Source organism: Thalassophryne amazonica, chromosome 18 (genome assembly GCF_902500255.1).
Source record: "Thalassophryne amazonica chromosome 18, fThaAma1.1, whole genome shotgun sequence".
NCBI classification, from domain to species: domain Eukaryota; kingdom Metazoa; phylum Chordata; class Actinopteri; order Batrachoidiformes; family Batrachoididae; genus Thalassophryne; species Thalassophryne amazonica.
This window is the reverse complement of record NC_047120.1, coordinates 59,173,425-59,196,323: the sequence shown is the minus strand read 5'-3', so window position 1 is coordinate 59,196,323 and position 22,899 is coordinate 59,173,425. Positions and strand designations below refer to the sequence as shown.

The 22,899-nt window shown below is 44.5% G+C and overlaps 1 protein-coding gene across 1 annotated transcript in view; it reads left to right on the top strand.

Annotated features, from left to right (window-relative positions):
- baiap2l1a (BAR/IMD domain containing adaptor protein 2 like 1a) overlaps positions 1-22,899 on the top strand; it is a 94,481-nt gene that overhangs the window by 54,884 nt on the left and 16,698 nt on the right. The window contains exons 4-10 of the mRNA XM_034193874.1: positions 6,379-6,440; positions 8,732-8,803; positions 9,097-9,231; positions 17,766-17,918; positions 17,994-18,137; positions 20,311-20,434; positions 20,573-20,786. Coding sequence (XP_034049765.1) covers positions 6,379-6,440; positions 8,732-8,803; positions 9,097-9,231; positions 17,766-17,918; positions 17,994-18,137; positions 20,311-20,434; positions 20,573-20,786 — 904 coding nt within the window. The remainder of the gene's footprint in view (positions 1-6,378; positions 6,441-8,731; positions 8,804-9,096; positions 9,232-17,765; positions 17,919-17,993; positions 18,138-20,310; positions 20,435-20,572; positions 20,787-22,899) is intronic.

Below are 22,899 nucleotides of genomic sequence, written 5' to 3'. Positions count from 1 at the left end.
GCGCAGGTGGAAGCGCCGCTGCGGCTCTCCCTCCCGTAGATCCTGTGCGTAACGTTGACGTTCCACTGGTTGTTCAACGACCTCTCCCTCCTTCCCCGGAAGCATACATAAGCCCTCCAGAGCCGTACGGAGGCTGTGTGGAGACGTGCGCGGATTTTCTGATGCAGTGTTCGCTCGTCTTCGCACAGCGTCCCGTTATGTACGCGACCGATGCTAGTAAAGTAGCTTATGTCATAAACCTGCTTCGCAGTGAGGCACGCGCTTGGGCTACAGCGCTCTGGGAGCAGAATTCACGGCTCCTTCTGACATACGATGGGTTTGTGAGGGGGCTCAGAACCGTGTTCGATCACCCTAATAGAGGAGAAACCGCTTCAACCGTGCTACTGTCAATGAGACAGGGGCGCCGGAGCGCAGCTGTTTATGCAGTCGACTTCCGCATCGCGGCTGCGAGATCCGGCTGGAATAACGCTGCCCTCCGCGCCGCCTTTGTAAACGGACTGTCTTTGGTTCTCAAGGAGCACCTGGTGGCTAAGGACGAACCGCGGGATTTAGACGGGCTTATCGATCTTGTCATACGGTTGGACAACCGGTTAGAAGAACGTCGGCGGGAACGAGACGAAGGGCGTGGCCGGGCACGCGCCGTCCCTCTCCCTTCCGGTTCCGACCGCGCTCCGCCTTCCCCACGCTCCACGGCCCCTGCGCTCCGTGGGGCCACAGCTCCCCCTACTGACGAAGCTATGGACACGAGTAGGGCAACATTTAGGGCACCAGCTGCACAGAGGAGACGGGCCCATGGAGCTTGTTTTGTTTGTGGTGCACTAGAGCACCATGTGAGAGACTGCCCCGAGCGGTTACAACACCAACGCCCGCCCCTAGAGACTGGGCTAGGGGTGGGCCGAGACATTCACGTGGGACACACCCACATTGCTACACGACTCCCAGTCACGATCCTGTATGAGGATTTAACCCTGAAGGCCCCAGCACTGGTGGACACGGGCTCTGAGGGGAATCTGTTGGACTGCAGATGGGCCAGGGAGATAGGGCTCCCTCTGGTGGCGCTTACCTCGCCTGTGCAGGTTCGAGCACTAGATGGCTCCCTGCTCCCTCCGATCACACATAAGACACCACCTGTAACGCTGGTGGTGTCAGGAAACCACCGGGAGGTGATCGAGTTTTTTGTGACTCAGGCCACTTCCCGTGTGGTTTTAGGCTTTCCCTGGATGTTGAAGCACAATCCCCGGATTGATTGGCCGTCCGGGGTAGTGGTTCAGTGGAGCGAGACCTGCCATCGGGTGTGTCTAGGTTCCTCGGTTCCTCCCGGCTCCCAAGCTAAGGAGGAGGTCAGAGTCCCGCCCAATCTGGGGACGGTGCCGGTGGAGTACCACGACCTTGTCGACGTGTTCAGCAAGGATCTGGCGCTCACACTTCCCCCCCACCGTCCGTACGATTGTGCCATCGATTTGGTTACAGGCAGTGGGTTCCCGTCCAGTAGACTGTACAACCTCTCACGGCCTGAGCGCGAATCAATGGAGACCTACATCCGGGACTCGTTAGCTGCCGGGTTGATCCGAAATTCCACCTCCCCGATGGGCGCAGGTTTCTTTTTCGTGGGTAAAAAAGATGGCGGACTTCGTCCATGCATCGATTATAGGGGGCTGAACGAAATCACGGTTCGCAACCGATACCCGTTACCCCTGTTGGATTCGGTTTTCACGCCCCTGCATGGAGCCAAGATTTTTACCAACCTTGATCTTAGAAACGCGTATCATCTGGTTCGGATCCGGAAGGGAGACGAGTGGAAGACGGCATTCAACACCCCCTTAGGTCACTTTGAGTACCTGGTCATGCCGTTCGGCCTCACAAACGCCCCCGCGACGTTCCAAGCCTTGGTTAACGACGTATTGCGGGACTTCCTGCACCGGTTCGTCTTCGTATATCTAGACGATATACTCATCTTTTCTCCGGATCCTGAGACTCATGTCCGGCATGTACGTCAGGTCCTGCAGCGGTTGTTAGAGAACCGGCTGTTTGTGAAGGGCGAGAAGTGTGAGTTCCACCGCACTTCTTTGTCCTTCCTGGGGTTCATCATCTCCTCCAACTCCGTCGCTCCTGATCCGGCCAAGGTTGCGGCGGTGAGAGACTGGCCCCAACCAACAAGCCGTAGGAAGTTGCAACAGTTCCTAGGCTTTGCTAATTTCTACAGGAGGTTCATTAAGGGCTACAGTCAGGTAGTTAGCCCCCTGACAGCCCTGACCTCACCAAAAGTTCCCTTCACCTGGTCGGATCGGTGCGATGCCGCGTTTAAGGAGTTGAAACGGCGCTTCTCGTCTGCACCCGTTCTGGTGCAGCCCGATCCTAGTCGCCAGTTAGTGGTTGAAGTGGACGCCTCGGACTCAGGGATAGGAGCCGTGCTGTCCCAGAGCGGGAAGACCGATAAGGTCCTTCACCCGTGTGCCTATTTTTCCCGCAGGTTGACCCCAGCCGAACGGAACTATGACGTCGGCAATCGAGAGCTCCTTGCGGTGAAAGAGGCTCTTGAGGAGTGGAGACATCTGTTGGAGGGAACGTCCGTGCCATTCACGGTTTTCACTGACCACCGGAACCTGGAGTATATCAGGACCGCCAAGCGACTGAACCCCAGGCAAGCCCGCTGGTCACTGTTCTTCGGCCGTTTTGACTTCCGGATCACCTACCGTCCCGGGACCAAAAACCAAAGATCGGATGCCTTGTCCCGGGTACACGAAGATGAGGTCAAAACGGAGCCGTTGGATCCCCCGGAACCCATCATCCCGGAGTCCGCTATCGTGGCCGCCCTCACCTGGGACGTAGAGAAAACCGTCCGGGAGGCCCTGACACGAGACCCGGACCCCGGAACCGGACCGAAGAACAAACTCTACGTCCCACCAGAAGCCAGGGCTGCAGTTCTGGACTTCTGTCACGGTTCTAAGCTCTCCTGTCACCCTGGGGTGCGAAGAACCGTGGCAGTCGTCCGGCAGCGCTTCTGGTGGGCGTCCCTGGAGGCCGACGTCCGGGGTTACATCCAGGCCTGTACCACCTGTGCCAGGGGCAAGGCGGATCACCGTAAGACACCGGGATTGCTACAGCCGCTGCCCGTGCCTCATCGCCCCTGGTCCCACATCGGCCTGGATTTTGTCACGGGTCTCCCGCCGTCCCAGGGAAACACCGTCGTCCTCACGATAGTGGACCGATTCTCCAAGGCGGCCCACTTCGTGGCCCTCCCGAAGCTCCCAACGGCCCAGGAGACAGCGGACCTCCTAGTCCACCATGTCGTCCGTCTGCATGGGATACCATCAGACATCGTCTCCGATCGCGGTCCCCAGTTCTCCTCGCAGGTTTGGAGGAGCTTTTGCCGGGAATTGGGGGCCACGGTCAGTCTCTCGTCCGGGTACCACCCCCAGACCAATGGACAAGCAGAACGGGCAAACCAGGAGATGGAGCAAACCTTGCGCTGTGTGACAGCCGCGCACCCGACGGCCTGGAGTACCCACCTGGCCTGGATCGAGTACGCGCACAACAGTCAAGTGTCGTCCGCCACCGGCCTCTCCCCCTTTGAGGTGTGTTTGGGGTATCAACCCCCGTTGTTTCCGGTGGTTGAGGGGGAGGTTGGTGTGCCCTCGGTCCAGGCCCACCTACGGAAGTGCCGTCGGGTGTGGCGTGCCGCCCGTTCTACTTTGTTGAAGGCCCGGACGAGGGCGAAGAACCGGCTCCCACGTATCGTCCAGGGCAGGAGGTCTGGTTGTCCACCAAAGACATTCCCCTTCAAGTGGACTCCCCGAAACTGCAAGAACGATACATCGGCCCCTACAAAATACTCAAGGTCATCAATCCCGCCGCAGTGAGGCTCCGGCTTCCGGCCTCACTGCGGATTCACCCGGTATTCCATGTGTCAAGGATTAAACCCCATCACACCTCACCCCTCTGCACTCCGGGTCCGGCGCCACCTCCTGCCCGGATCATCGACGGAGAGCCGGCTTGGACCGTGCGCCGGCTCCTCGACGTCCGACGAATGGGCCGGGGTTTTCAGTATCTGGTGGACTGGGAGGGGTACGGCCCCGAAGAACGCTCCTGGGTGAAGAAGGGCTTCATCCTGGACCCGGCCCTCCTGGCCGACTTCTACCGTCGCCACTCTGACAAACCCGGTCGTGCGCCAGGAGGCGCCCGTTGAGGGGGGGGTCCTGTTGTGTGGGCCGCTGAAGAGGAGGTACTGCTGGCCCACCACCACTAGAGGGTGCCCTGCCTGGAGTGCGGGCTCCAGGCACCGGAGGGCGCTGCCGCCTTACAGGAGCAGCCAGGATGACAGCTGTCACCCATCACCGGAGACAGCTGATCCCAATCACTACGGAGGTATATCAGCAGGACGGCATCTCCACCTCATTTGCCGAGATATTGTTTCTACCAGAGAGGTAACGTATCAAAGCAAATAGAGTGCATCTTTTGGATTGAGCTAGTTTTTTGGATTACTGTTCCAACGAGAGGTGGAGGTACCTTTCCTGCTGTTCGGAGTCCTGGGTGCATACGCGCCCCCATCTAACTGTTCTTTGCTCCTCGCCAGCAGTACCAGGTCCGACACGCGGAGGCAGTGGCCACCTGGGAGTTCGGGACTTGGCGGCTCCGGTATTCCCGGGGTCCTGTGGCGGAGGAAGCCGTGTGGTTCCGGTCTTACCTTGGAGAGGCGTCTCCTATCTTCGAGCCTGCCCACACGACACTTTTGTGAATTGACTGTTGTCCATTGCTGTGATTGGTTGTATTCGTTGTGCACATTCACAACAGTAAAGCGTTGTTATTTTGACTTACTCCATTGTCCGTTCATTTGCGCCCCCTGTTGTGGGTCCGTGTTCCTACACTTTCCCAACATTGTTGCTAATTTGTAAACATACGAGGTCTGTCCGTAAAGTATCGTACCTTTTTATTTTTTTCAAAAACTATATGGATTTCATTCATATGTTTTTACGTCAGACATGCTTGAACCCTCGTGCGCATGCGTGAGTTTTTCCACGCCTGTCGGTGACGTCATTCGCCTGTGAGCACGCCTTGTGGAAGGAGTGGTCCCGCCCCCTTGTCGGATTTTCATTGTCTGGAAATGGCGGAATGAAAAGGACTTTTTTTCCATCAGAATTTTTTCAGAAGCTGTTAGAGACTGGCACCTGGAAACCATTCGAAAAATTTATCTGGCTTTCAGTGAAAATTTTACGGGTTTCACAGAGAATAAGGACTTTAACTACAGGTTTAAGGACCCCTTTAAAGGACGGTCGGTGCGCCGCGCTGCGAGCTGCAACGATGCGGCACAAACCACTGGATCATTTCTAAGCTGATGGCTCTGTGGATACGAGACCGTCGTGTGCTCTTTCTCTGGTTATCACAAGACCTGGACATCAGCCATTTTCCGGCAGATTTCACTTTTAACAAGAGATTTTGTCATGTAAAGCTGCGCGGAGGCTTCGCGCGTCACGACCGATTCGCTGATGAAGCGAGACAAAGGAACACCTCCGTTTCGGCGTGTTAGAGGACAAGTTGGGACATGTCTATCTCGGCTTTCAGTGCTTACCAGTCGAGTGAGTATAAAAGAACTTGTGGAGAGCTGGACATGTCCCAACTTGTCCTCTAACACGCCGAAACGGAGGTGTTCCTTTGTCTCGCTTCATCAGCGAATCGGTCGTGACGCGCGAAGCCTCCGCGCGGCTTTCCATGACAAAATCTCTTGTTAAAAGTGAAATCTGCCAGAAAATGGCTGATGTCCAGGTCTTGTGATAACCAGAGAAAGAGCACACGATGGTCTCGTATCCACAGAGCCATCAGCTTAGAAATGATCCAGTGGTTTGTGCCGCATCGTCGCAGCTCGCAGCGCGGCGCACCGACCGTCCTTTAAAGGGGTCCTTAAACCTGTAGTTAAAGTCCTTATTCTCTGTGAAGCCCGTAAAATTTTCACTGAAAGCCAGATAAATTTTTCGAATGGTTTCCAGGTGCCAGTCTCTAACAGCTTCTGAAAAAATTCTGATGGAAAAAAAGTCCTTTTCATTCCGCCATTTCCAGACAATGAAAATCCGACGAGGGGGCGGGACCACTCCTTCCACAAGGTGTGCTCACAGGTGAATGACGTCACCGATAGGCGTGGAAAAACTCACGCATGCGCACAAGGGTTCAAGCATGTCTGACGTAAAAACATATGAATGAAATCCATATAGTTTTTGAAAAAAATAAAAAGGTACGATACTTTACGGACAGACCTCGTATACATATATGGAAATGTGCAACTACAGTGTATGATTCACAACCTGACCTGAACACAATAAAGGCCATTAAGCCACATATCCATGATGTCTCTGAAACACTAAAAGATTGTTCTTCATGTCATCCTAGGTGTGGTTCTGATGGAGATCGCAGAAGCCAATAGAAAAGTCCATTTTGAACTTGAAGAGAACGTGAGTAAACCTTAACTGGATTTGCACTTCTCTGAGCTTCACCACCGAAAATACGTTCCTACAGTAATTTGACAATCTATCTGCAATCTGCATTAATCCTGATCCAGACTACTGAAGACATGAAACTCTGAGATTCAGTTAATGTAACAGCAGTGACGATGTCAGAGAGCTGTTAATACAATAGATGCTCATTTTGGTGAGACAATCTGTCTCTGTTTAGCTTTAGAAATGCTTTGATTGGGTTGTAATGCTGCGTTCAGAAAAACTAAATTCCCTGCGTTTGCTTAGACTGAAGCAATGTGCACGGATATTTTACGTGACATTTTAATTTGTTCAATTGACAAGTCAGTTTGCATTTATGCCAACCTATCAGGTATTATATAACACCTAAATAAATCCTTGTCATTTGATTGGTGATTTGTATGTCACGTGATATGGATCATTCGTACCATTGGTCATTGTGTTCCACTGACCGTGCAAATTTGGATCCATTTACCGTGCAATTTTGGTTCCATATGTTTTGTACCATTGCACGGTGCCACCACCGTGTGTGCTCACACTAGCGACAACGGCGCTTAGCTTAAAAACAAACATTGCAGGGTTTGTTTTATTAACGGTGTTCATTATTGTAACACACAAAAAACTAATCGAGTAAACCATATGCCAATTGGAGGTATTTGCAATATTCGCTGGGACGTCTCTACCTGAATTACAAGTGCTGTCGGATTAAGAGCTCTACAAATTTCTGTTGGGATTTTTCGGTGGACTGAGGAAAGCAGATGACAGTCTTAAATGAAGAAGTCAATACACGGCATCAAGTACAGACTACATCTTCAGGAATGTTAGGCATTATATAAAACAAATAATGAAATAAATAATAAATAAGAATGTTTCATGAGGTGAAAGCTGGAATGTTCCATCTTTCACTTCATGAAATATTCTTTCCATTGCACTCATAAACATTCATTATTTGTATACCGTATTACCTAGCCATGACACATAACCCAGTTTCATCAAAATTCTGCTCTACTGCAGTGCAATTTGTAAAAACACACAAAAAAGCAGATTCTATTTCCAGTCAACTTTTAAAATAAGACTGGATAAAATATGTGCTTTTCTTCATGTAAATGTTAAATTTATTTTTCAAGGCAAAGCTAACACAACCCTGTTGAAACATTGACTCATCTAGCCACCTAGCTTCTCGAGTTAGCATGTAGGTTGCTTGAGAATTAGCTTGTTGATTTCCAGGTTTGAGCACAGTCTGTATTCTGACATTATTTGTTCCAGCTCAGTTTCACATTTTTTTCATGATTCCGGCACAAAATGAGTCACATTTTCGTTAGGCATTTTTGAATTTGATTTTACTATTTCTAACCTTACCCCTTCCCCTATCCGTAACCATAACCCCCACAGTCACCCACTTAAAAAAAAATGTTCATTCCCAAACCAGTTAGAACCTGATAATGCCTGATAATAACACTCAAAGTAAGACTTTGTGACATAACATTTAACTTTTGGGGGTTAATAAAAATGCCCAGTGATACATGTTATATTTTATGTCCTTCACTGATGCTGCAGTTAACAAGCTAGTCTATATGCGAGGCACAGTGTTTAGCCTAACGGCAGCTAGCTTAATATTTCCAACATTATTTGTATTTACATGTTAGCCTGTCTGTTAAACATTAAAAAAATTTCATGTCTAAGAGTAACATTTATAAGATACATAGCACAATATTTACCTCCTCTGCTACTTATGAATTTTTTTTCAGAGGAACATTCAGAGGATGACAGGAAGTAAAGTCAGCACAAAGATACTGCAAACAGGAAATAGATTAATTTGAAATAAAATAATAAAAAATTGCATTAATAAGCATTTATCATGATTTCAAATGAGCATTTCTCTTCCGGATGACTGAATAAAAAAATTGTTGTTTTGGCTTTGTTCCTAGTGATGCATCAGCCAGCCTACAAAATTGCTTGTGTAACTTTGATACTAATTGCAGGGTCCTGGTGGCCTGGTTGTTACTAAGTAGTGTAAACTTGTGTTATGTTTTAGGAAAACTATGTACATTTTGGAACTTCAATTTCCCTGAGGGAGTATTCCCAAGGAATTAATAAAGTTCTGTCTAATCTAATCTAATTTTGTCATTCAAATTAACGTTAGGCTCATGGTAATGTCAACCCATATGTGACCGCACTGTGGATTGTATTTCTAGAGACACTTATCAGGATGATGTATGTTACAATATGACTTGTGTGTTCTCTCTCTCTCTCTCTCTCTCTCTGTGCAGTTCCAGAGGTTCCACAGAGAGATTATTACCGAACTGGAGAAGAAAACAGAGATGGATGTCAAATACATGAATGTAGGTATCGACCGCCAACACCACCCGCCTCTGAGGAAAAGCCACTCTGTAGGCTGAGATCTCAGTCGTTATTACAGTTTATGCTGTATATTTTGATTTTGACAGCCTCCGTTGTAATTCAGATTTGTTCTTTATTGGTTCTACTCAAGTACAGGTTCTTTGTTGGTCTTAGAGGCTGACATCAAGTTTTTAAACGGAACCATTTGTGCAATAAAAACTGCTGCCATCTCCTATATCCCCTTCCATTTAGCAGTTCTTTGTCTCATTCTTTTCATGTCAAATGTCTCCCATAGGCCACCTTCAAGCGCTATCAGTCAGAGCACAAGCTGAAGCAAGACTCTGTGGCTCGTTCGCAGACAGACCTGAAAAAGCTGACGAGGAAAGGCATAGGCAAGCAATCCTCCAAGTATGAGATCAGAACGAAGGAGGTGAGGATGAACCAAGACCCACCCTGACTGCCAGCCTGAGCCTCCCTTCAAAATGCAGCTCACACTTCTTTTAACACTTTGGAATAGGCACGGAACAGCGGCCAAATCAGCTTTCATAACACTCGCATACCAACGCAATGCAGACGCTTCATTCGGCTGAAATATCACGTTTCGCTTTCCTTGTCTCGTAGTACTAAAAGCCCTCCTGTTGTATACAAAGAAGATAGACGATAAGCACTATGACGCAACAATGCCTGAAAACACCACCAAAGTTGTTTATAGATGCATTTTTCAGTCAAATTCTTTGTAGTTGTCTACAGCGCTATTTCAGAGGTTTTTAGCTGATCTCTGTAAATCTTTGTGAAATGATGTTACCACACTCCTGGAACCAGTGGTGGGCACAGCTCAGATCGGCTAACAGCCAATTAGCAAAGCTACCGTTAGGTTTTTAGCTAACTTTGAAAACTATTAGGGGACCATTTATCTTATACTGCATTTCTTTACGCTAACATTAAGTCAGCTAACCTTTTATTGAATAAGATTTTAGTAAGGTAAAAACTGTAAACCCTAAAGTCATAATGATTGTTCCTATTAGAGTTTATACACTAGTCCAATAAGCGAAATCAACACATCGTGTAAAGGCTACAAGCATCACCTCGAAAAGATGAGGAGCAGGAGGTCATGCCTTACTAAATGCATTAAGTAGAATAAATAAATGTTTTCCATGTTTTTTTTTATGGCTTAATATTTCTTATTAATATGCTTTGTGTACTTTAAGCTGATGGAGGATTTTCATCAATTTCCCAGGTGGTAGTCACTGAGGTAGCCAAACAACTCAGCAGTGGCAAGGCCCCGGGGATTGATGAGATCCGTCCAGAAATGGTGAAGGCTCTGGGTGTGGAGGGATTGTCTTGGATGAGACGTCTCTTCAACATTGCGTTGAAGTCTGGGACAGTGCCTAAGGAGTGGCAAACTGGGGTGGTGGTCCCCATATTTAAAAAGGGGGACCAGAGAGTGTGTGCCAACTACAGGGGCATCACACTACTCAGCCTCCCTGGTAAAGTCTACTCCAGGGTGCTGGAAAGGAGGGTTCGGCTGATAGTTGAAACTCTGATTGAAGAGGAACAATGCGTGTTCCGTCCTGGTCATGGAACAACCGACCAGCTTTTTACTCTCACAAGGATCCTGGAGGGTGCCTGGGAGTATGCCCACCCAGTCTCCATGTGTTTTGTAGACTTGAAGAAGGCATATGATCGGGTACCCCAGGAGATACTGTGGGAGGTGCTGCGGGAGTATGGAGTGAGGAGGTCCCTTCTCAGGGCCTTCCAATCTCTGTACTCGCAAAGCAAGAGCTGTGTTCGGGTGCTCGCCAGTAAGTTGGACTCCTTTCTGGTGGACATTGACCTCTGCCAGGGCTGTGCCTTGTCACCAATCCTGTTAGTGATATTCATGGACAGGATATCGAGGCTTAGTTGGGCGGGGGAGGGGGATTTCCAGTTTGTTGGGCTCAGGGTCTCATCACTGGTTTTTGCAGATGATGTGGTCCTGTTGGCTGCATCGACCGGTGACCTCCAACACTCACTGGATTGGTTTGCAGCCGAGTGTGAAGCAGTTGGGATGAGGATCAGCACCTCTAAATCTGAGGCCATGGTTCTCAGCAGGAAACCAATGGATTGCCTACTCCGGGTAGGGAATATGGTCTTGCCCCAAGTGAAGGAGTTCAAGTACCTCGGGGTCTTGTTCAAGAGTGAGGGGGGACAATGGAGCATGAGATTGGCCAGAGAGTCGGCGCAGCAGGGGTGGTATTGCATTTGCTCTACCGCACTGTTGTGACGAAAAGGGAGCTGACCCAAAAGGCGAAGCTCTCGATCTGCTGGTCAATCTTCATTCCTACTCTCACCTGTGGACATGAGGGTTGGGTCATGACCGAAAGAACCAGATCGAACTAGAATGGGCTTCCTCAGGAGGGTGGCTGGTGTCTCCCTTAGAGACAGGGTGAGAAGTCATCCGTGGGGAGTTCGGAGTAGAGTTGCTGCTCCTTCGCGTTGAAAGGAGCCAGCTGAGGTGGTTCGGGCATCTGGTAAGGATGCCTCCTGGGCACCTCCCAAGGGAACCTGTGTTCCAGGTACGTCCATCTGGGAGGAGACCCCGGGGAGGACCCAGGACTAGGTGGAGAGATGATATCTCCACACTGTCCCCTGCTGGAGCTGTTTCCCTGCGACCTGAACCCCGAAAAGTGGTTGAAGATGAGTGATGAGTGAGTGATACTTTAAGTAGTCTGAATGTAAACTAGTGACTAATTTCATTTGTTCATTTAATTATCATCATGTGAGCTTGGCATGCTAAACATTTTTGGGAATCTTCATGTTTACATGTCAACATGTTCAAATTTCACTTCTTTAAGTCTGGGTTTTTGTTGTTTTTTATTTATTTATTTATTTATTTTTGCTTCAGGGTTTTATGGCCAAAAAAAAAAAAATCCCCAAGCTAAAGCTAATAATTAAAGTTCGTGGTTAGCGGTAGCATCAACTAAATGTTTTAGTGGTTTATTGTTTATCACAGTTAACTTTTCAGTTAGCTGATTAGCAGTTAGCTAACTTTTAGGTTAGCCGTCCCCACCGCTGCCTGGAACTGTCTTTTACAGGGACAGATGGGGGATTTTGCAAATGTTTCTGGAGGACTAGTCCCCAGATCTTGATTAAACCTGTCAGTCCTGTATATTTGTATTTTTGTTAATCTAAAGGCAAAATAACTCACATTTCTATGCAGCAGAATAGGAACATTATGTGTTGGTTCGCTGCCTTCAGCTACCAACGGAAGAATGTGTTTTTGTTAATGGTGTGCACACCCAAATTTGCACAAACATATGCATGAATGAACGCGTATGCACACAATTTCCAACTCCGCCGAGAGGAAGATTTTTTTGACAGTAGAGAGAGACCTCAGGGTTTCAGTCCTGCTAAGATGAAATGATATTTGGAATGAAAAATGAAAAGTCAGAGCCTAGAGAAGTGACAGTGATTGCAGATGAATCCTAAAGACGCAACTGTGAAGTAGATTATAGTTCTCTGTCTCCAAGATAGCACTTTCGAAAACTGCAATATGAGCAGCATCCAAAATTAGTTCATAGACAGAAGAAAAATACAGAGAAAGTCAAACTCATATTTGACTTTTTAATTCCTTTTTACCTGCTATGGTGTTGATTATGAACCAGTGCAGCTTGTGAAAGAGAGGGCGCAATATTTGCAGTTCAGTGATGTTGCATTTGCATTAATTTCTTAAACTGCAACAGTTAATTTATTTGTGGGTGGAAAGATGGTTTGTGCAGCTTTATGTTGCTCAAATGGATATAGAATTTTCAGAATTCTCAGGTTTATTTTGTGATTGCTTTTGGATTCTTTGCTGCAAAGCAGTGAAAGAAAGGAGCATGCATACAATTAGGTCAGTGAAGCACTTTTTGTAATTTTGGATCTGTACAGTGGATTTGAAATGAAACAATCAAAATGTGATTCAGGTGTAGACTTTCACCTTTGTTTGCAACAGTTTTAAGAAATACAGAGAGTCTTCTACTGTATGTAAATCAGTCTGCAGTAGGCAGTTCTGAAAATGTGACTGTGCAAGAAGACAAGTGAGGGAAGCCACCAAGACCCCTATTACAACTTTAAAGGTGCTATAAGTGTCTGTGGCTGAGTGGAGAAAGTGTGCATAGAGAAACGTTTCTGTTGCATCATCACTGAGACCAGATAAGAGAATAATTTTCTTCAAAAGAAGACATGAAATGGACAGACAAGACATTCAAGCCTAGATTTGATCTGTTTTCCTGCATGGAAATCCTGCTGTTTTCTACTCTACCATAAAGCTCTGACTGGTGGTGCAACAGATAAAAGATGTACAATGCACAAATTCTACAGTCACAGCGAAAGATGCCTATTATCTCCTCCAGAATTGTCACGGGTGTCTTGGTGGCTTCCCCCATTTGCTTCCTTCCTGCATGGTTATGCATTTATCATACAGTACCAAACTGTCTGCATTTCTTAATGACAGATTTTCATACATGAAAACAGATCAAATCTGGCAAACTGTATGAAGTTTCACATCTTTTTAAGAAAATTCATCTAACAAATTGACTTTATTTATGTAGTTATAGTTTTTGCTGGGTTCAAGTAGTCAAACATTTTAATGACCCACATCTGTTTAAAATTTGATTAAATTAGAGATAAGATGTTTTCAGTTGTCCGTTTATCACTAATCATTGACTGATTTAATTATTTTAAAGATTAAAACTAGACATTAATTGATTTTAAACAGCTTTGCACTAATGATAAAGTGGGTGAAACTGGCCAACGTCAAGGAACAACTGGTTTTGACTAAAAATGAAAAGAATTTTGATGTTGAACTTTCATTTGGGAAAAAAAAACATGGTAAAGGGCTTTAAATACAATTTTCTGACATTTTAAAGGATACATAAATAATTAATGAACTGGAAAAATATCTCCTAATTAATCAAGAAGGCTTGTCACAGCTGATTAAGAAGAAACAAAGTGGTTGTAGTTTCTAAAAAAGGCTCCACCCGAATATCAGTAACGTCGCTCTAACCTTTGTCTCGCATTTGTTTATTTCCGAGTACGTTCTGCTAAAATTAGTATCGGTCAACAGCTTATCTTTGTGCTTGAATGGCACCTTTTAAAAGCCATTTCTACAATAAACTCTCCTTATCTGGGTGGACTTTAATAGTCTGAGCTTTGCTCTCAAGGTGAGCTGAAACCCGGGTTTCTCCTCTTTAGAGGTGTGAATGGCTTCTTCTTTATCAGATCACAATGACACCGTGGGCCGTGTTGGGAAGAAGAAGCAAACTGTCCTGCCCACCAATAATCAACGTCGGGTTCCACAAAGCTGCCGATAATGAGCTAGACTCCGTGTGTCGGCTCTCTCGCAACCTCAATGACAGACCGGGTGATTGTTTGCTCTGAAAATCTGAAATGAAGTGCCTCAGTTCAGCGTTTGGCAGCCTGTCATAGAGAAAGAGGGAAGAAAATGAGAGTAGATACTAGAGGAGGCTTTTTTAGGACAAGCTGTTTGGTTAGTGGGCTGAGAATTCATTTTATAGAGTGTAATATGTTGACTTTGGGGTCAGATCACACGTCTGCCCAGTGCGACAGCAGAATCATCAGCAGACTGATTAGATTTCCCCGCGATGAGACTGATGCATCATGCTGTGATTGGAAAACTCATCAGCTTAAACCCCGTTTATTTACACACACAGAGATCCTTCGGATGGTCGCTGTCAAAGCTAGTTGATGTCCTGCAGATTTATTGCAAGTGCGCAAACTTATTTCTGGCACACGCCGTGTGACAAACCTGTTTAAAATCTACTCTGAGCATGAACATGTGGAAACGTCAAAGCCAAGAGTGAGGACTGTATTTTAAAAAGCAGGATTAAATGGGGGAAATACAGTTTGTTGTAACAAGTTACCATTTTTCATTATAACTAAGGAGGGATGTAACTATAACAGTTTATTACAGTTATTTAAATACTAGAGCATTGCCTGTGGGGATCCACGGGTCCTAGATTGGGTAGTGTTTATATATATATATATATATATATATATATATATATATATATATATATATATATATATATAGGGTGGTAATAAATTATGCAAAGTTTCTATAATGAGGTGGAATAGCATTTGAGCCCAGAATGTTTTTAGAATCTTAAACCTTAGACCAGAACAATTTTTAGAAGAACTCAACCCTTTTATTTCTTGTCAATTGTGTATTTTTTTTATGTTAATTTACTGTATTAATGTATTTATAAATTGTTTAGGTTCTTGTTATCATATACACATTATTATTATTATTTTATTACTACTTCTATTTTGTCATTTGTTTTTTTAAATGGACCACAAAGGAAATAAGTGTTTTCACTTTCTTGCGTCATCCATGTATTTTTAATGTATTTACAATTATATTATGCAATTACATTGAACTTACTAAATAGAATTACAACACCACTTCACTTTTAATATATAGATGATTTACTACCCCCTGCTGGAATGGCGTGTAATTATCAACGTTCATTGTTCAGTGTTGTTTGCTAAATAATTTCCTTTGGGAAAAATAAAGTTGATCTTTTATTTATTCTTAATATCCGTAGTTTCTCCAAAAATATTGGTCCTATCTATATTCTATTTTGGAGGCGTTCATCCTTGACTCAAAATACATAAGCATACCAAACGGCAAATGTCATTTCTCCCCAGTTTGTCCGTGATCGAACTTAGACGCACGTATGCCTTTTAATATATAGATGATTTACCGCCCCCTGCTGGAAAGGGGTGTAATTATCAACGTCCTTTGTTCAATTGTTGACACACACCAATTAGCTAAACTGCAGGATTGTCTTACAGACATAAAGACATGGATGACCTCTAATTTCCTGCTTTTAAACTCAGATAAAACTGAAGTTATTGTACTTGGCCCCACAAATCTTGGAAACATGGTGTCTAACCAGATCCTTACTCTGGATGGCATTACCCTGACCTCTAGTAATACTGTGAGAAATCTTGGAGTCATTTTTGATCAGGATTTGTCATTCAATGCGCATATTAAACAAATATGTAGGACTGCTTTTTTGCATTTACGCAATATCTCTAAAATTAGAAAGGTCTTGTCTCAGAGTGATGCTGAAAAACTAATTCATGCATTTATTTCCTCTAGGCTGGACTATTGTAATTCATTATTATCAGGTTGTCCTAAAAGTTCCCTGAAAAGCCTTCAGCTAATTCAAAATGCTGCAGCTAGAGTACTAACGGGGACTAGAAGGAGAGAGCATATCTCACCCATATTGGCCTCTCTTCATTGGCTTCCTGTTAATTCTAGAATAGAATTTAAAATTCTTCTTCTTACTTATAAGGTTTTGAATAATCAGGTCCCATCTTATCTTAGGGACCTCATAGTACCATATCACCCCAATAGAGCGCTTCGCTCTCAGACTGCAGGCTTACTTGTAGTTCCTAGGGTTTGTAAGAGTAGAATGGGAGGCAGAGCCTTCAGCTTTCAGGCTCCTCTCCTGTGGAACCAGCTCCCAATTCGGATCAGGGAGACAGACACCCTCTCTACTTTTAAGATTAGGCTAAAAACTTTCCTTTTTGCTAAAGCTTATAGTTAGGGCTGGATCAGGTGACCATGAACCATCCCTTAGTTATGCTGCTATAGACTTAGACTGCTGGGGGGTTCCCATGATGCACTGAGTGTTTCTTTCTCTTTTTGCTCTGTATGCACCACTCTGCATTTAATCATTAGTGATTGATCTCTGCTCCCCTCCACAGCATGTCTTTTTCCTGGTTCTCTCCCTCAGCCCCAACCAGTCCCAGCAGAAGACTGCCCCTCCCTGAGCCTGGTTCTGCTGGAGGTTTCTTCCTGTTAAAAGGGAGTTTTTCCTTCCCACTGTCGCCAAGTGCTTGCTCACAGGGGGTCGTTTTGACCGTTGGGGTTTTTACGTAATTATTGTATGGCCTTGCCTTACAATATAAAGCGCCTTGGGGCAACTGTTTGTTGTGATTTGGCGCTATATAAATAAAATTGATTGAAATTGATTGATTGAATTGTTCAGTGTTGTTAGCTAAATATTTTCCTTTGGGGAAAAAATAAAGTTGATCTTTTTTTTTTTTATTCTTAATATCCGTAGTTTCTCCAAAAATATTAGTCCTATCAATGTTCCGTTTTGGCTGCATTCATCCTTGACTCAAAATACATAAGCATAACAAACGGCAAATGTCAGTTCTCCCCAGTTTGTCCGTGATTGAACTTAAATACACGTATACACATTTACAGAGGCAACTTTGGCTTTTAATATATAGATGATTTACCCCCCTACTGGAATGGCGTGCAAGTCCAGAATTCAATTAGCAACATCCATTGTTGACTGTTGTTAGCTAATATCTCTAATTTCTCCAAAAATCTTAGACCTGTCAACTTTCTGTTTTTGTGGCATTCATCCTTGACCCAGAATGCATAAGCATACCAAACGGCAAATGTCAACTCTCCCCAGTTTGTCCGTGATCGAAGCCATACACACACATGTACGCATACACACACGCAGAGGCCACTTGACTATTAATATGTAGATGTTGTTTCCTATTTAAAGCACAAGTTTTTGACTGGTTGACATAACTAAGTCAATATATCATTTCATTTCTTAGACTGTAGATTAGAATACCAGAGAGACAGATTATGCCAGTTCAGTCAGTGAGGTAGGACCACCACTCCTTCCTCGCCTTTTGAAAGTGGCCTATATGCTCTAGCCAGGTGATACACAGGTGTCCTGTTGGCATCTGCATGCTGGATCATGCTCAGGGAACCATAACACCTGGCCGTAGTGTTGACGTTCCCTCACAATGCAAGTGATCCACATCTTCTGAGGCTACATAAGTTGTCATTCGGGCAACACAGTCATTTTACTAACGCCATATTATTACTCATTTAAACAGGTATTAATCCCATAACTCAGAGCTGTTCTTTGACCCTGTGTGCAGTGTTATCGCACGTTGTCAGCACGCCAGACGGACATGCAGAATTTCATTGCTGAGGGCTGCAGGGAGGCTCTGCTGGAGGAGAAGAGACGCTTTTGTTTTCTGGCGGACAAACACTGCATGTTCTCCTATCACATGAGCAACTTCCATGAGAAGGTAAGAGCGGAGACCTTTTGCAGAAATAGACAATCGGATTCATTCTGTCATTCATCAATTTATTGTTCTTTCCAGGCTAAGGAGTTAATGACAGTGAAGCTCCCCACCTGGCAGGAAAAGTGCAGCGACATCTCCAATGTGCCAGACACAATAATGACCATGATAGAGGAGGAGCTCACCGCGCCTGAACCATCACCTGAAATCCCACGATACAACAGAGTGAGTGTCTTAGCATGATTAGTGGTGCGCACAGCCAACTGAAATGTTTGCTTTGATAACCACTAATCCACTATCTGAAAAAGTAAACTGATAAAACCCTAACATTTTATGGGATCTTACTAATAACCGCAAATGTTTATCCTGTGTATAAAGCCCAGTGTTGCCAACTTGGCGACTTTCTCACTACATCTGGCGACTTTCCAAACCCTCTTGACGACTTATTTGGTCAGAAGCGACTAGTGACAAATCTAGCTACTTTTCCTGGCGTCACTGGAGATTTTTCTGGTGTCTGGCGACTCAAAAGTGAAAGCACGTATTGATCTAGTCTCTGTTCTCACCGAGCGGCAGCGGGTCCCCCCACCTCCGCTGCTGCCGCAAAGCTGCAGAGCCCAAAGCACTGAGCTGGGGGTTATCTACAATCCTCCACGTTCAAGCACGCACGCGCAATACCTCCGCGGCTGTTCCCGCATTGAATGTCAAACCAGACTCGGACTCAGTCAGCTAATTAGTCTCCAGACTTTGAGAAGCCCTGGCCTTGAGAAGTTATTCTATTTTGAGAAGTGATACACAATGTTGGTAAATGGTAAATGGACTGCATTTATATAGCACTTTTCCATCTGCATCAGACGCTCAAAGCGCTTTACAATAATGCCTCACATTCACACCGATGTCAGGGTGCTGCCATACAAGGCGCTCACTACACACCAGGAGCAATAGGGGATTAAAGACCTTGCCCAAGGGCCCTTAGTGATTTTCCAGTCAGGCTCGGATTTGAACCGAGGATTTTCTGGTCTCAAGCCCAACGCTTAGCCACTAGACCATCACCTCCCCCGTTAATGTTAATGGCAAAATAAATAAACAAAGAAACAAGTTTATTTGTAGTTCTAAATATTATTAAGGTGTTTTTACTCACTTTTTTGTCTTTCCCACATTTTTTTCGACTTTATTTCAACAAATACATTAACAGTAAAAGAACAAAGCACAAGGCCACAATAACATTCACAGTATTATCAATATAAATAGAAAGAGATAGAAAAAAGTTAAATAAATTGTACAGTAACAAAAGTAAAGGGATTATTTAACAGTAATTCTCTTTTTAAAAAATCCTTATAGAGTGTGGCAGTTTTATGACATTTGGGAGTGTGTATAAGCTTAATACTGCTTATATATTTTTCAAATTCAGCCAGAAGTCCGTGTAAATTCCTATTCAGTACTCTGCATTTATGAATATGGAATTTTCCAAACAATATTAAAAGGTTGATAATGTATTCAGTGGTCCCTCCCACAATGTTTTTTTTACTACATCATCCGTTATGATGTTATAATATGCAAATTAGATGATGATGTCATCTAGAAACTTCTAGCAGCTTTTAGCTTTTACTTTTCTTACTGAGGAGTTGGCAACACTGATGAAGCCTTTAAAGTAACGTGTGTGTGTGTGTGTGTGTGTGTGTGTGTGTGTGTGTGTGCGCAGCCCATATATGGGTAAAGAGGTGGAGCATGGGCAAGATCATACCTGGGCAGGACCACAAATGAAACCTGAACACTGATAAGCTCAGCTAACAGGCTAACCTCAGTTTAGGTGTTTGTTAAATCATATTTTTGGGGGCTCAGCTGTGGTTCTCATAATGGTTTTGCTTTGGTGTGGACATTAAAAATTATAACCTGTTTACTTTCTCAAGTAATCATGGCTTAATGACTTAATCTTATGAAGCTATTGATAACTGCTACAAATGCTAACACCGTTATCATCCTAAATTACATCACAGTTATTTCATATGAGCAGTTACTGGCACACATACGTCTTAAATGACCCGTTCAGAGAGTTAACCACACAATAAGCTATTTCATTGCACATATTTGAAATAAAATGCTCCACAAAAAAGAGAAAAAGACAGGCCTTTACTGTAGCTGTAGCCTGTTGAGCCTCTGACGGACTGCAGCGACAACACCAGCTGTCACTCAAAGCGGCCACGCCCCAATGAGTTAGGATAACTTGGCTTTCCCACTATCCCAATCCCTTGATTTATTTAAAGAAAACTGTAAAAGTGATTATTTCTATAAACAATAATCCTTATACTTGAGTTTGTCCAATTACTTATGGATCCACATTTGTATTTTAACATGGATTTGTGATTTCTCGAACATGTGCTCTTCTTTCTCATTCCAACAGAACACTGCAAATTCTCTGGTTCCGCCTCCAGCACCTCCTCTAAAGGCCCAGATCAGTCCGCTAGCCAACATGTTCAACCCAGAGCCCACGTCCCCGGTCACCTCCTCCTCAGACCAGAATTCAGGTATTTGTGAGCTATCAGTTGGTATTCCCGAATCACCAGGCTACTTAACGACAGCGCTCCATTTTACAATCTGAAATACTTGATTTTGAATCAGTCATTAGTCGTCATCACATCTTTACTCTGGTTTTCTGCCTCCAGACCAGGGCAGTATTGGGGACCTCAGTCTGTCCAGATGCACATCTCAGTCATCTGGTCTCAACATGAGCAGAAAGCCTCGGGTTCAGACCATCTTTCCCCACACAGCGGGCAACAATGAGACACTCCTTAGCTTTGACGACGGTGACTTCATCACCGTGCTGGTCCATGAGCAGAAGGACGGTTGGCTGTACGGGGAGCTGGAGAAGACCCAGCAGTAAGTCTCAACTCTGTTGACGTTGGAGGTTCTTCAACAGATGAGCGCAACCATGTAGAGTTCTGTGTCCCCTGGATGGTTATGTGTGGTAGTAAAGTGATTTTAGCCTTATACTTTCAGGGTAAAATGCACATTTTTCATTACAATATGAATGGTTACCCAAGTGATTGACCTTTGGCTCACCTTGGCAGGGCAAATCTGAGAAACACACAGGTGTGTGCAAGATTCGATCCCATTCAGACTGAAAAGCAAACTCCTTGACCTTTGCCCACATCTATTCTTTAAGAGCAATTTTGGTGCCAACCTTCATTGACATACCATTTGGGAGGAGAAGTCCAACAAACAGGCAGGTATTCATGGCATGCCATGAATGACCTTTAGCAAGTTTGACCTTGTAGGCAATTCCGGAACCCACCTTCGTATGTGTACCTAGATTTATAAATCAGACAGAAAAAAAACCCTTTAATTTTGAGCTTTTATCCCAATCACCTTGACCCCATCTGAGCAAGTCCAGAACCCAATGCCATATATATGCCAAGCTTTGTGCAAATCAGAGTCAACCCCCACCTCCATTTAATTATGACCTTTTACCCCAATGACCTTGACCCAGTGAATGGCTCTTGGAAAATATGGCCTCCTCTGGGTAATTCCAGAACCTGCCTCCATATGGCAGGTTCCAGAGTTGTAGTCTTACACACCTCTCTGCAGCTTCTCTCCCCCTGCCATCCCCTCATTACCCCATCCCCGTAGAGACGGTGCCTGCTCCCAGACTACCAATAACCAGCAAAAATCTATTTAAGCATAAAAATTCAAAAAGAAAAAATAATATAGCACCTTCAACTGCACCACAGACTAAAACAGTTAAATGTGGTCTATTAAACATTAGGTCTCTCTCTTCTAAGTCCCTGTTGGTAAATGATATAATAATTGATCAACATATTGATTTATTCTGCCTTACAGAAACCTGGTTACAGCAGGATGAATATGTTAGTTTAAATGAGTTAACACCCCCGAGTCACATTAACTGTCAGAATGCTCGTAGCACGGGCCGGGGCGGAGGATTAGCAGCAGTCTTCCATTCCAGCTTATTAATTAATCAAAAACCCAGACAGAGCTTTAATTCATTTGAAAGCTTGACTCTTAGTCTTGTCCATCCAAATTGAAGTCCCAAAAACCAGTTTTATTTGTTATTATCTATCGTCCACCTGGTCGTTACTGTGAGTTTCTCTGTGAATTTTCAGACCTTTTGTCTGACTTAGTGCTTAGCTCAGATAAGATAATTATAGTGGGCGATTTTAACATCCACACAGATGCTGAGAATGACAGCCTCAACACTGCATTTAATCTATTATTAGACTCTATTGGCTTTGCTCAAAAAGTAAATGAGTCCACCCACCACTTTAATCATATCTTAGATCTTGTTCTGACTTATGGTATGGAAATAGAAGACTTAACAGTATTCCCTGAAAACTCCCTTCTGTCTGATCATTTCTTAATAACATTTACATTTACTCTGATGGACTACCCAGCAGTGGGGAATAAGTTTCATTACACTAGAAGTCTTTCAGAAAGCGCTGTAACTAGGTTTAAGGACATGATTCCTTCTTTATGTTCTCTAATGCCATATACCAACACAATGCAGAGTAGCTACCTAAACTCTGTAAGTGAGATAGAGTATCTCGTCAATAGTTTTACATCCTCATTGAAGACAACTTTGGATGCTGTAGCTCCTCTAAAAAAGAGAGCTTTAAATCAGAAGTGCCTGACTCCGTGGTATAACTCACAAACTCGTAGCTTAAAGCAGATAACCCGTAAGTTGGAGAGGAAATGGCGTCTCACTAATTTAGAAGATCTTCACTTAGCCTGGAAAAAGAGTCTGTTGCTCTATAAAAAAGCCCTCCGTAAAGCTAGGACATCTTTCTACTCATCACTAATTGAAGAAAATAAGAACAACCCCAGGTTTCTTTTCAGCACTGTAGCCAGGCTGACAAAGAGTCAGAGCTCTATTGAGCTGAGTATTCCATTAACTTTAACTAGTAATGACTTCATGACTTTCTTTGCTAACAAAATTTTAACTATTAGAGAAAAAATTACTCATAACCATCCCAAAGAC